The 12,069-nt window shown below is 44.4% G+C and overlaps 1 protein-coding gene across 15 annotated transcripts in view; it reads left to right on the top strand.

Annotated features, from left to right (window-relative positions):
* crebbpb (CREB binding protein b) overlaps positions 1-12,069 on the top strand; it is a 279,436-nt gene that overhangs the window by 144,939 nt on the left and 122,428 nt on the right. For 14 of the 15 annotated variants that reach the window (XM_072481408.1, XM_072481399.1, XM_072481400.1 and 11 more), the window contains exon 11: positions 3,979-4,041. The exons of the other annotated variant lie outside the window; for it this stretch is intronic. In XM_072481408.1, the coding sequence (XP_072337509.1) occupies positions 3,979-4,041 (63 nt within the window). The remainder of the gene's footprint in view (positions 1-3,978; positions 4,042-12,069) is intronic. 15 annotated transcript variants of the gene reach the window in all.

Genomic DNA, 12,069 nt, shown 5'->3' with positions numbered 1-12,069 from the left:
CGGTGGTGGCACTCTTGCCTGGAGTCAAAAAGTTGTGGGTTCAAGCTCTTTCCAGAACTTTTGAGTACATAGTTTGGGTTAAAATTTCAATGCAATATTAAGGGCATGTTGCATTGTCAGAGGTGTCTTATTTTGGATGAGACTTTAAACCGACCCTGCCTGTCATTTCAGATAAATGTAAACAATTCCAGAGCATTATTTGAAGACGATCGGGGATGGTTCTCCAGGTGTCCTGGCCAATATTTTTCCCTCCTCAATATCATGGGACAGAAGGCTACTCATCCTTCAGGAATGTTCTGCCATTCAGTTAACTCATGGCTAATATATATCTCACATCCATATTCTTTGCTTTGCTCCATATTCCTTGATACCCCAAAAAATGTTTTGATTCCAGTCTTGAAAATTTCAATTGAGCCATCACTCCTTTGGGGAGTGCGCTGCAGATTTCTACTGCTCTTGAGGGAAAAGTTCTTCCTGATTATACTCAGTGGCTGAGCTCTCATTTTAAGATTGCGCTCTATTTCTGGTCATTACTTTTTGTGAGAGCTTGCTGTGTGCCAATTGGTGCCACATTTGCCTACGTTACAACAGTGACTGCACTTCAAAAGTACTTTATTAGTGGTAAAGCACTCTCCCATTTTTTTTGTCTCTCTCTCTGTGCATGTTGTGTCCTCGTTGTCCAAGGCTTGCTAATACTGGCTTATGCAAAGGTATCAGTGGGGCAAGGCAAGGTAGGCTCCAAGAACTACCTTAGCCAGTACCGAATTGAACTCTCATTTTGCACCAGACAGTATCCATCTAGCCAATTGAGCTTTGGGACGTCTATATTTGTGAAAGATGCTGTGGAAATGGAATACAGCTGTACTTTGTTAAAACCTATATTTGATCAGGGATTAAGTTTTTAAAAATATGTTTTCTCCTCTCTCCATTTTCAGGATTTCCCTATAACTTTTGCCAACTTCTCAATGAGCTCTAATTTCATTGATTGCAGTTCCCACACTACTCTCCTTTTTTCATATCTCAGTCTATATAAAAATGAGGTGTGGAATTTTAACAGTTAAAAACATTTTAAGATGCCGATTCAGAATTATAAACTGAGGCTTCACAAGGGAATCTGAAATTAGACATATATTTGTTAACTATTTTAGCTTCAGGTACTGGCATATTTCCTATTCCCTTTAATAGCTGATACGGAAGATCACTGGTCAGTTAAAGGACTTTGAAGTCAAATTCAAGCCAAATGGAAGACTATGGAGTCACTATGATAAGTGCTCGAAGAATACCTTTCAGGCAGAGCAAATCAACAGCATTAAAATCTTGTAGTGGTTGGCACGGTTGCACAGTGGTTAGCACTGTTGCTCCCCAGTTCCAGGGTCCCAGTTTCGATTCCTGGCTTGGGTCATTGTCCCTCTGTGTACCCGAACAGGCACCGGAATGTGACGACTAGGGGCTTTTCACAGTAACTTCATTGCAATGTTAATGTAAGCCTACTTGTGACAATAAAGATTATTATTATTACTTTAATGCAATTTTTTAATCTGTAACTCCAGAAATGTAGTCGCATTTGCTGATGCCCCTTTGACCCAATAACTCATCCCAAATGAATCTCTTATCATTTTCCCCTTCCCTTCCTAAGGTCAGTGCCCCACTCAACTGTATGGTTCCAAGATACCAGCAACTCAGTGGCTCCTCTGACATTTTTTATTCAACAGCCTCAAAAGTGTCAGGATACTCCGCCATCACAGCCATCCTCAGTCTCGTCCTTGCTTCATTTCCTACTGATTTTCTTTGTTGTCCGTGGTGTCACTGGTCAGTATTAATTTCGCATCCCAACGGCAGCACGGTGGCACAGTGGTTAGCACTGCTGCCTCACGGCACCGAGGTCCCGGCTCTGGGTTACTGTCCGTGTGGAGTTTGCTCATTCTCCCCGTGTTTGCGTGGGTTTCGCCCCCCACATCCCAAAGATGTGCAGGGTAGGTGGATTGCCCACCCTAAATTGCCTCTTAATTGGAAAAAATTAATTGGGTACTCTAAATTAAAAAAAAAAAAAAATTCCCATCCCTCATTGCCCTTGAGAAGGAGGTGGTGCAGTAAGCCCACAATTCTGTTGGGGAGGGAGTTTCAGGATTTTGACCCAATGACAGTTAAGGAATAGCAATATAGTTCCAGGTCAGGGTGGTATGTGGTTTGGAGGGAAACCTGCAGGTGGTGATGTTCCCATGTGCATGCTACCCTAGTCCTTCTAGATGGTAGAGGCCGCAGGTTTGAAAGGTGCTATCAAAGAAGTGATGACCAATTGATGTGGTGCAACTTGTGAACAGTAGACACTGCTGCTACTGTGGACCTGTGAAGAAGAGGGTGCCGATCAAGCGGGCGGGCGGCTTTGTCATGGGTGGGGCCAAGTTGTTGCCGCTGCACTTACACTGTCAGGTGGCGAGTATTCCATCTCACTCCTAACTTGTGATTTTGAGATTATCTATTTCTCAGTTTAAGCCATTGGCTAGCAATCAAGAATTGGAATCATGGCTGACTTCTTCCTTGTTCTCAGAACAGGGTGATGCATTTTTGTGAGCTTGCAACAAATTTTTTTGGGGGTTTAGAGTTGTGGTTACCTGCATCAGTAAATCCTATGAGCTAATTCCCCAAATTCTTGGTCAATGTATTGAATCTCACCGGTTAAATGAAACCATTATAACTGTGGATGTGAGTTTTATCGCATGATTTCCCTCTGCTTCCCATGGCAGTCTGGTAAATGGCTTCTAATGCCAATATATTTGGCATTAGACAGTGGCGAAGGCAATAAACTGCGAGAAATTGATCTGTAAATATAACGAACATTAAATATGAGCAGCGGAATCACAATGTATTACAGACTTTAGGTTCCTCCTGCACTAATAATCAACACAAAATAGCATGAAAGTACAGTCCCATTAACATCTGGCATGCAAGATCAATGAACCAAAACACCTTGAATTCAACTTTGAATTTTGGGAAGATTTTTTTTCAATTTGGAGTACGCAATTCCTTTTTTTTTTTTTCAATTAAGGGGCAATTTAGCGAGGTCAATCTAGCTACCCTGCACATCTTTTGGGTTTGTGGGGGTGAGACCTACGCAGACTCGGGGAGCATGTGCAAACTCCACATGGACAGTGACCCGGGGCTGGGATTGAACCCGGGTTCTCAGCGCAGTGGGGCAGCAGTGCTAACCACTGCGCCACCGTGCCGCCCTCATGGGGAAGATCTGAAGGAACTTTCAAATGACTGTCTGCCAAGTTGCTGTGCAAGATAATGAACGGCGGTTTATGGATCTAACGAGTGCAGATGGTGTATATTTCCATTCCAGTATCATTTCTGAAGAATGCCCTCTGTCCTCCAATGTTATTTAATCCATTTCCACCATTTTCCAAATAAATGAGTAATACAAAATAGTTTAACCGACAGCTAACTTCTCATTTTTTTAACTGAAGCATCCTTTCTACCCCGACCCTTCATCCTGCCATCCTCTTTTAGGGAAAGAACGTAAGTTGCCTCTTTAAATCAGAAGTAACTGGGATCCTTGAAGACAATGCAGTTGGGAGGATAATATACTGCTGTAGTGACAGCACTGAAGATCTGACCTGGTGATTTTGCTGGCAGATTTTACCCACATAAGGAGCACATCCTCCCTTTGTAGAAGATGAACACCCTCTATATAGATAGTTTATTTGGTTTTCACATATTTACAAACTGTCCTTAAATGGACTTGACTGTATCTGTGAATCACCAAGGGAATATTCTGCAGAATTTTCCCTTAGTTCTTAAAGGTAATTGAGAAAAATCCTACATTATTTGCACACAAATGCCATTACTGATTTTTAGCCAGGGTTATCCATTAGTGATATTTTACTGCTTCTGGTAGATGTTTTATGTAAGAAATAATTTTGGAAGATGTGCCTTTGGGTATGTGTAATCTGACAACAGTTTTTTGTTTTATTTTAGATGGGCCCTTGTCCATGCCAAATGTGCCAAATCAGATCATAAATAGAATGCCAGGATCTCAAGGCAAGTACATTTTTTATAGTTTTTCCTAATAAACAGCAAAATCCTTTATATTAAAATTGATGAATGGATCACAACATTCAGTTTCATAATACTCTGAGAACTGGTTAGCACTGCTGCCTCACAGCACCAATGTCCCAGGTTCAATCCCAGCCCTGGGTCACTGTCTGTGTGGAGTTTGCACATTCTCCCCGTGTTTGCGTGAGTTTCGCCCCCACAACCCAAATATTAAAACATGCTGCTGTGCAGAGAGACCTGGGTGTGCTAGTGCATGAGTCGCAAAAAGTTGGTTTTCAGGTGCAACAGGTGATTAAGAAGGCAAATGGAATTTTGTCCTTCATTGCTAGAGGGATGGAGTTTAAGACTAGGGAGGTTCTGCTGCAATTGTATAAGTTGTTAGTGAGGCCACACCTGGAGTATTGTGTTCAGTTTTGGTCTCCTTACTTGAGAAAGGACGTACTGGCACTGGAGGGTGTGCAGAGGAGATTCACTAGGTTGATCCCAGAGCTGAAGGGGTTGGATTACGAGGAGAGGTTGAGTAGACTGGGACTGTACTCGTTGGAATTTAGAAGGATGAGGGGGGATCTTATAGAAACATATAAGATTATGAAGGGAATAGATAGGATAGATGCGGGCAGGTTGTTTCCACTGGCGGGTGAAAGCAGAACTAGGGGGCATAGCCTCAAAATAAGGGGAAGTAGATTTAGGACTGAGCTTAGGAGGAACTTCTTCACTCAAAGGGTTGTGAATCTATGGAATTCCTTGCCCAGTGAAGCAGTAGAGGCTCATTCATTAAATGTTTTTAAGATAAAGATAGATAGTTTTTTGAAGAATAAAGGGATTAAGGGTTATGGTGTTCGGGCCGGAAAGTGGCGCTGAGTCCACAAAAGATCAGCCATGATCTCATTGAATGGTGGAGCAGGCTCGAGGGGCCAGATGGCCTACTCCTGCTCCTAGTTCTTCTGTTCTTATGTGCAGGGTAGATGGATCGGCCACGCTAAATTGCCCCTTAATTGGAAAAAATGAATTGGGTACTCTAAATTTATTTTTAAAAATAATACTCTGAGAACTCCTACATCAAGGTCTATCTCTGGGAAAATACATTTTTGAATGTCAATGTTTTCCTGCAGTACCTGTAAGCCTTTACAACATTAAAACTCTCCCATATTGTTCAATACCCCAAAAACTTCAATTCCACCTGTGATTGGTTTCCTGTGATCCATGCTGGGATGTGCACTTTATGGGAAGGAATTATTTGGCCATTTTGCCTGCATGCAGGAGGTCCTTGGCCATCTAGGCTCAAATTATCACCTTTGTGAAAGAACAGCAGAGATGATTGGAAGGGAATCTAGTGTTTGATATTTTGAGTTGAAATCCCTGCCTACCTGCTGAATTTCCAATGGATACAAAATCTTATGTGATCCGCAAAAAAATTAGATAAATTTACTTGGACTTCAACAAGGCTTTTGATAAGGTCTGGGAGACTGATAGCGAAAATAAGAGCCATGGGACCCAAGAAAATTTGGCAAATTTTTTTGGGGTCAAGAATAGGCTGAGTGGCAGGAAGCACAGGGTGATGATCGAGGGGTGTTTTTCAAACTGGAAGCCTGTGCCCAGTGGGGTCCTGCAGGGAACCAGTGTTGGGGCCTTTGATTTTTGTGGTTTGTAGAAATCATTTAGACATGAATCTAAGAGGGTTGACCAGTACGTTTGCGGATGATACGAAAATTGAAGGGGTGGTAAATAGCGAGGAGGGTAGCTTTAGGTTGCAGGAGGATATAGACAGGCTGGTCAGATGGGCTGATCAGTGGCAAATGGAATATCAATCCAGTTAAGTGTGAGGTGATGCACTTGGGCAAGACAAACAAGGCAAGAGAATACATGATGAACGGCAGGACCCTGGAAAGCACTGAGGACCAGTGCATGTTGTAATCTTTTATTATTGTCATAAGTAGGCTTACATTAACACTGCATTGAAGCTACTGTGAAAACCGGTCCCTTAAGATAGTAGCTGGATACAGTGGTTAAGAAGGTATATGGTATACTTTCTTAGTCGAGGCATAGCGTTTAAGAGCAGGGTGGGTTATGCTGGAACTGTATAAAACGTTGGTTAGGTCACAGCTAGAGTATTGTGTGCAATTCTGGAAACCACATTATAAAAGGGATGTGATAGCAGTGGAAAGGATGCAGAGGAGATTTAGGTATGAAGAGAAATTGGAAAGACTGAGGTTTTCCTTGGAGCAGAGGAGACTGAGGGGGAACATGATTGAGATGTATAGAATTATGAGGGGTATAGATAGACAGGAAGAAACATTTCCCTTTGGTGAAGGGATCAATGGCCGGGGGCATAGATTTAAGGTAAGGGGCAGGAGGATTAGAGGTGATGTGAGGAAAACATTTTCACCCAGAGGATGATGTGAGTGTGGAACTCGCTGCCTGAAAGGGTGGTGGAGACAGAAACCCTAGTAATGTTTAAGAAGTATTTAGATGTCCACTTATGATGCCACGGCATACAAGGCTATGGGCCAAGTGCTGTAAAATGGGATTAGAATACCTCGGTGGATGTTTTTGGCCAGCACAGACGTGATGGGCCCTTTCTGTGCTGTAACCTCTTGACTATTAAGTTTCTACCAATTGTTGGAAGATTAGGAACTTTTAAATGTAATTTTTTTACATTGCAGTTTTCAGATTTACACACCTTGTGAAACTAAAGGCTCCTGTGTAAGTTAATATTTGGTTAGTATTTACATACTGCAATTTCTTTATAATACCCAGCACTAACCACTCAAAGTTAATTTTTTTCACCTCCCACCTGTTCTCACTTTTAAAGGATGTATGAGCTTGAGGCCAATGTCCTTTTGATCAGTATTCCCTCCTTTCCCTATGATAAATGTGACTTTTGTGTAGGGCATAATAGTAGGAGCTGTGACTCGGGTGAATTATTCTCTCACCTCTGAGTCACACGGTTGTGGTTTCAAATCCCACTTCAGACATTTGAGCACAAAATCTACACCAACAGCCAGTGCAGTACTTGGGGAGGGCTGTGTAGCCAGAGTGTCCTCTTTAGGTGATACAGTAAATATTCTAGTCTATCTGCTTTCTTAGGTGAATATCAAAGATCCCGTGGTAATATTTCAAAGAAGAGCAAGAGGTTTACCATATAAGGCGCCACAAGGTAGCAATGCTCACAGCATGATTAAACTTTGCAGACTTTTAGAGGGAGAGAAGACTGGTTCTGAGGCTAATGTTTTAAACTTTGGGCAATTTTGCGTGCATGAAGACGGGGCTGGCTAAAATGATCTGTGAAATTAGGTTAGGTGATAGGCCTATAGAGATACAGTGGTAGACGTTTAAGAAGATATTTAATAGCACTTTGCTAATACACATTCTGGTGAGAAAGAAATACTCTCTGTGGCTAACATAGAAGCTAAAGATAGTATCAAATTAAAAGAGAGTGCGCACAATTCCGCAAAAATTAATGGCAGGTCAGAAGATTGGACAGAAAATTAAAAAACAGCAAAGAATGACCCCCAAAAAATGAAGGAGCAATTAGAATATGAGAGAAAGCTAGCCAGAAGTATAAAAACAGAGTTTCTGCGGGTATTTAAAAAGGAAAAGAGTAAGTGAGGATTGGTCTCCTCGAGAGTGAGTCTGGGGAATTATTATCGGAGAATAAGGAAATGGCAGGTGAATTGAACCTATATTTTGCAAGAGTCTTCACTGTAGAAGACACAAATAACATCCCCGAAGAAATTGTAAAGCAAGAGGTGAAAGTGAGGGAGGAATGTAAAACAATTACAATCACCAGAGAAAGGGTACTGAAGTTAGAACTAAAGTTAGGGCAGCACGGTGGCGCAGTGGTTAGTACTGCTGCCTCACGGCGCCAAGGACCCAGGTTCGATCTTGGCCCTGGGTTACTGTCCGTGTGAAGTTTGCACATTCTCCCCATGTCTGCGTGGGTTCATCCCACAACCCAAAAAGATGTGCAGGGTAGATGAATTGACCATGCTAAATTGGCCCTTGGAACAAAATGACTGGGTACTCCCATTTTTAAAAAAAAGAACTAAAGTTGACAAGTCCCCAACTCTTGATGGACTTCATCCTTGAGTCTTACAAGGATTGGCTGCTGAGATACATTGATTTTAATTTTCCAAAATTCCCTAGATTCTGGAAAGGTCCGCCATCAGATTATAAAATAGCAAATATAACTCCGGTATTCGAGAAAAAAAATTGTAGGTCGGTTAGCCTAATGTTTCTTGTCAGAAAAATGCTGGAATCTATTATAACGAAAGTTGTAGCAGGGCACTTAGAAAATGTCAGTGCAATCAGGCAGGGCCAGAATGGTTTTGTGAAAGGAAAATTGTTTTACTAATTTACTAGAGTTCTTTGAAGAAGTAACAATTAAAGTGGAACCTGTAGGTGTGGTGCACTTGGATCCAAAAGATATTTGACAAGATGCCACATCAAAGGTTACTACATAAAGTATGAGCACATGGTGTAGGGTGTAACATATTACCGCGGATAGAGGATTGGTTAGCCAACAGGAAACTCAGTGTGCAAAAATGGGTCATTTTCACATTTCAAGTTATGAATAGATTGCCACAGGGATCAGTACTGGTGCTTTGGTTATTTGTAGTCTATTAATGACTTGGATAAAAGGACCAAATATATGGTAGTTAAATTTGTTGATGCCACGAAGAAAGGTAGAACAGTAAATTATGAAGAGAACATGAGAAGCCTGCACAGGGGTATGGTCAGGTTAAGTGAGTGAACAGAAATTTGGCAGATGGAGTATAATATGGGAAAAATGTGAACTTGTCCACTTTGGCAGGAAGAATAGAAAAGCAGCATCTTCTTTAAATTGACAACAGTTGCATAACTCTGCTGTGAAGCGCAATCTGGGTGTCCTGATACATAAATAATAAGATAGTACACAGGCTCAGCAAGTGATTAGGAAGGCAAATGGAGACGACTTCGGTGGCGGCCATGGAGTAGGTCGCACATTTGATAGCTCCCGCCTGTAAGGCACTTTTGGACCTTTTCCCCCTGTTTTTTTTCCGGATATTATGGGATAAATCGGTGAAGGGTGAGACAGTAAGGAGAAATCCCCCTCCGGTGTGTGGAGAATTGGACCAAAAGTGGCTGTGTGAGACGACAAAGTCCTATAAGGGAGGCGCGAGCAGAGCTGATAACACGGGACAGCATGGTGGGGCAGCAGGGCCTTGGGAGACGGCACAGTGGTCGACAGAGCAGCTGGTGAAGTTTTTCGAGGATTGCTTCGCCAAACTGAAGAAGGACACGCTGGACCCGATTAAGGCTTCGATTGATCAAGTGGTTCAGATTCAGTAAACCCACGGGAGAGCGATCCAGGAGGTGGAACAAAAGTTGTCCGAGCACGAGGAGTATATATAAACGTGCTGGAAAGCAAGGTGGGGATGATGAACGACTGCCAGAAAAGAATGCAGGAGACGCTTCAGGACCTGGAGAATAGATCCAGGAGGCAGAATCTCAGAATTGTTGGCCTCCCTGAAGGCAGTGAGGGATTGGATGCGAGAGCCTATGTGACGGACATGTTGGAGAAGTTGATGGGGGCTGGGGCGTTACCTCGGCCCCTGGAATTGGACAGAGCGCACAGAGCCCTCGCGAGGAAGCCCAGAGCAAACGAGCCACCGAGGGCCACGGTGGTACATTTTCACCGTTTCATGGACAAGGAACACGTTTTGAGGTGGGCCAAAAAAGAACGGAGCCGCAAGTGGGAGAACTGTGAGTTGCGCATCTATCAGGACCTGGGAGTGGATTTGGCCAAGAGGCGAGCTTTGTTCATTCGGGCAAAAACGACCCTCTTTAAGAAGGGGGTGAAGTTCGGGATGCTGTACCCAGCCCGTCTGTAGGTCACACATGAGGAACAGGGCTTCTACTTTGAAACGCCAGACAAAGTATGGACCTTTATTACAGAAATGAAGCTGGAGGCGAATTAAAAGACACTTCAGCCGTGGAGAAGTACTGTGGCGGCGATTTGTGGTGCTGCATTGTATAAATTTAAGTAGCTCTATGTGAAATAATGGACTGTGGATGGTTAAAGGTTGCTTTGTCTTGCAGGGACCTTGTTAGAGGGGGGGGATGGGCTTTGAATTTGGTTCTGCTTTTTGGGGGACTATTTTTCTAAAGTGACTGTTTCTTCACTGTTTTTTCTGATGTTTGTTTTCTGGGGAATGTGATGCTTTTAAAATGTTTATTCATGGGGGGGGAAGAAAACAATAGGGAGACAGACTGCTTGGTGCCAGGGGCGGGAGCTACCGAGTCAGCATAGGTCAGCTGACTCTCGGAAACGCAGTGGGGGGTGAGCAGGTGTTAAGCTGGTGCTTGACAATGGGGGATTGGGTTTCTAGTGTTATTGCTGGGCGGGGGGGGGGGCTACTTTGCTGACGGGAGGAACTGTTACCAAGGGACAAATGGGAGGTCGGGAATGGCGGCAGCCCCAGTTGGGGACTCGAGGAAGCGGAGGGCGCGAGCTCGAGGCTGGCCTAAAAAGGGTGATGGCTAGTCGGCGCGGTGGGGGGGGGGGGGGGGGGGGGGGGGGAGTGCCCCCCCGTCCAGGCTGATCACATGGGACGTGAGCAGCCTGAATGGGCCGGTCAAGAGGACTTGAATGTTCGTGTGTATGAGGGAACTGAATGCGGACGTGGCAATGCTACAAGAGACACACCTAAAGGTTACAGACCAGACGGGATTGAGGGGGGGATGGGTTGACCAAGTGTTCCACTCAGGATTGGACTCAAAAGACCAGGGGGGTAGCGATCTTGATCAGCAAACGAGTGGCATTCGAGGCAGGGAGAATCGTGTCAGACAAGGGACGGAGGTACATAATGGTGAGTGGGAAGCTGGAGGGGATGCGAGTGGTACTTGTGAACATATATGCTCCGAATTGGGACAACGTGGAATTTATGAGGCGGGTGTTAGGTAAGGTCCCAGACTTAGAGTCACATAACCTGATCATGGGAGGGGACTTCAATACAGTCATTGACCACAGGGAAAGCAGTAGAACAGTTGAGGAAGGCAAGGGTGGCGATCTAGGAGTACGGGGAAAAGGCAAGCAGAATGTTGGTGCACCAGCTCAGGAAAAACGAGGCGGCCAGAGAGATAGGTAAAGTAAAGAGTAGAGACGGTAATACTGTCCTGGACCCAGCGGGGATGAATGAGGTGTTTAAGGACTTTTATAGTAAATTATATGAGTCGGAGCCCCCGGATGGGGTGGAGGGGATGAGGCAGTTTCTGGATCAGTTGAGGTTCCCGAGGGTGGAGGAGGACCTGGTGGAGGGGCTGGGAGTCCCAATTGAGACTGAGGAAATAATCAAGGGGCTGGAGGGTATGCAGTCTCGCTCTCCCACCGGATCTTGCTCTGAGCAGATGACCTGCTCTTGAACATTTCGGACCCGTTACAGGGGATAGTGGAAGTAATGCGAATCTTGGGGGAATTTGGCAATTTTCCGGGGTATAAATTGAACATGGGGAAAAGTGAGATGTTTGCGATCCAGGCAAGAGGACAGGAGAAGAGACTGAGAGAGCTGCCGCTTATAATGGTAGGGAAGAGCTTTCGATATCTAGGAATCCAGGTGGCCCGGGAATGGGAGGCACTGCACAAGTTAAACCTATCCCAGTTGATAGAACAAATGGAAGGGGACTTTAAGAGTTGGGACATGCTCCCGCTATCACTGGCGGGGAGGGTACAGACCATGAAAATGATGGTCTTCCCCAAATTTCTGTTTGTCTTTCAGTGCCTCCCCATCTTCGTCCCAAAGGCTTTTTTCAAGCGGGTGAATAAGATTATTTCGGGCTTTGTGTGGGCGAGTAAAACCCTGCGAGTGACGAAAGTGTTGCTGGAGCGGAGGGTGGATTGGCGCTGCCGAACATCTGCAATTACTACTGGGTGGCTAATATAGCCATGATTAGGAAATGTGTAGTGGGGGAGGGGCCTGCATGGGAGCGGATGGAGGCGGCGTCATGTAAAGACACCAGTTTGGGAGCACTGGT

Source organism: Scyliorhinus torazame, chromosome 17 (genome assembly GCF_047496885.1).
Source record: "Scyliorhinus torazame isolate Kashiwa2021f chromosome 17, sScyTor2.1, whole genome shotgun sequence".
NCBI lineage: Eukaryota > Metazoa > Chordata > Chondrichthyes > Carcharhiniformes > Scyliorhinidae > Scyliorhinus > Scyliorhinus torazame.
This window is presented reverse-complemented; position numbering and strand designations above follow the sequence as displayed.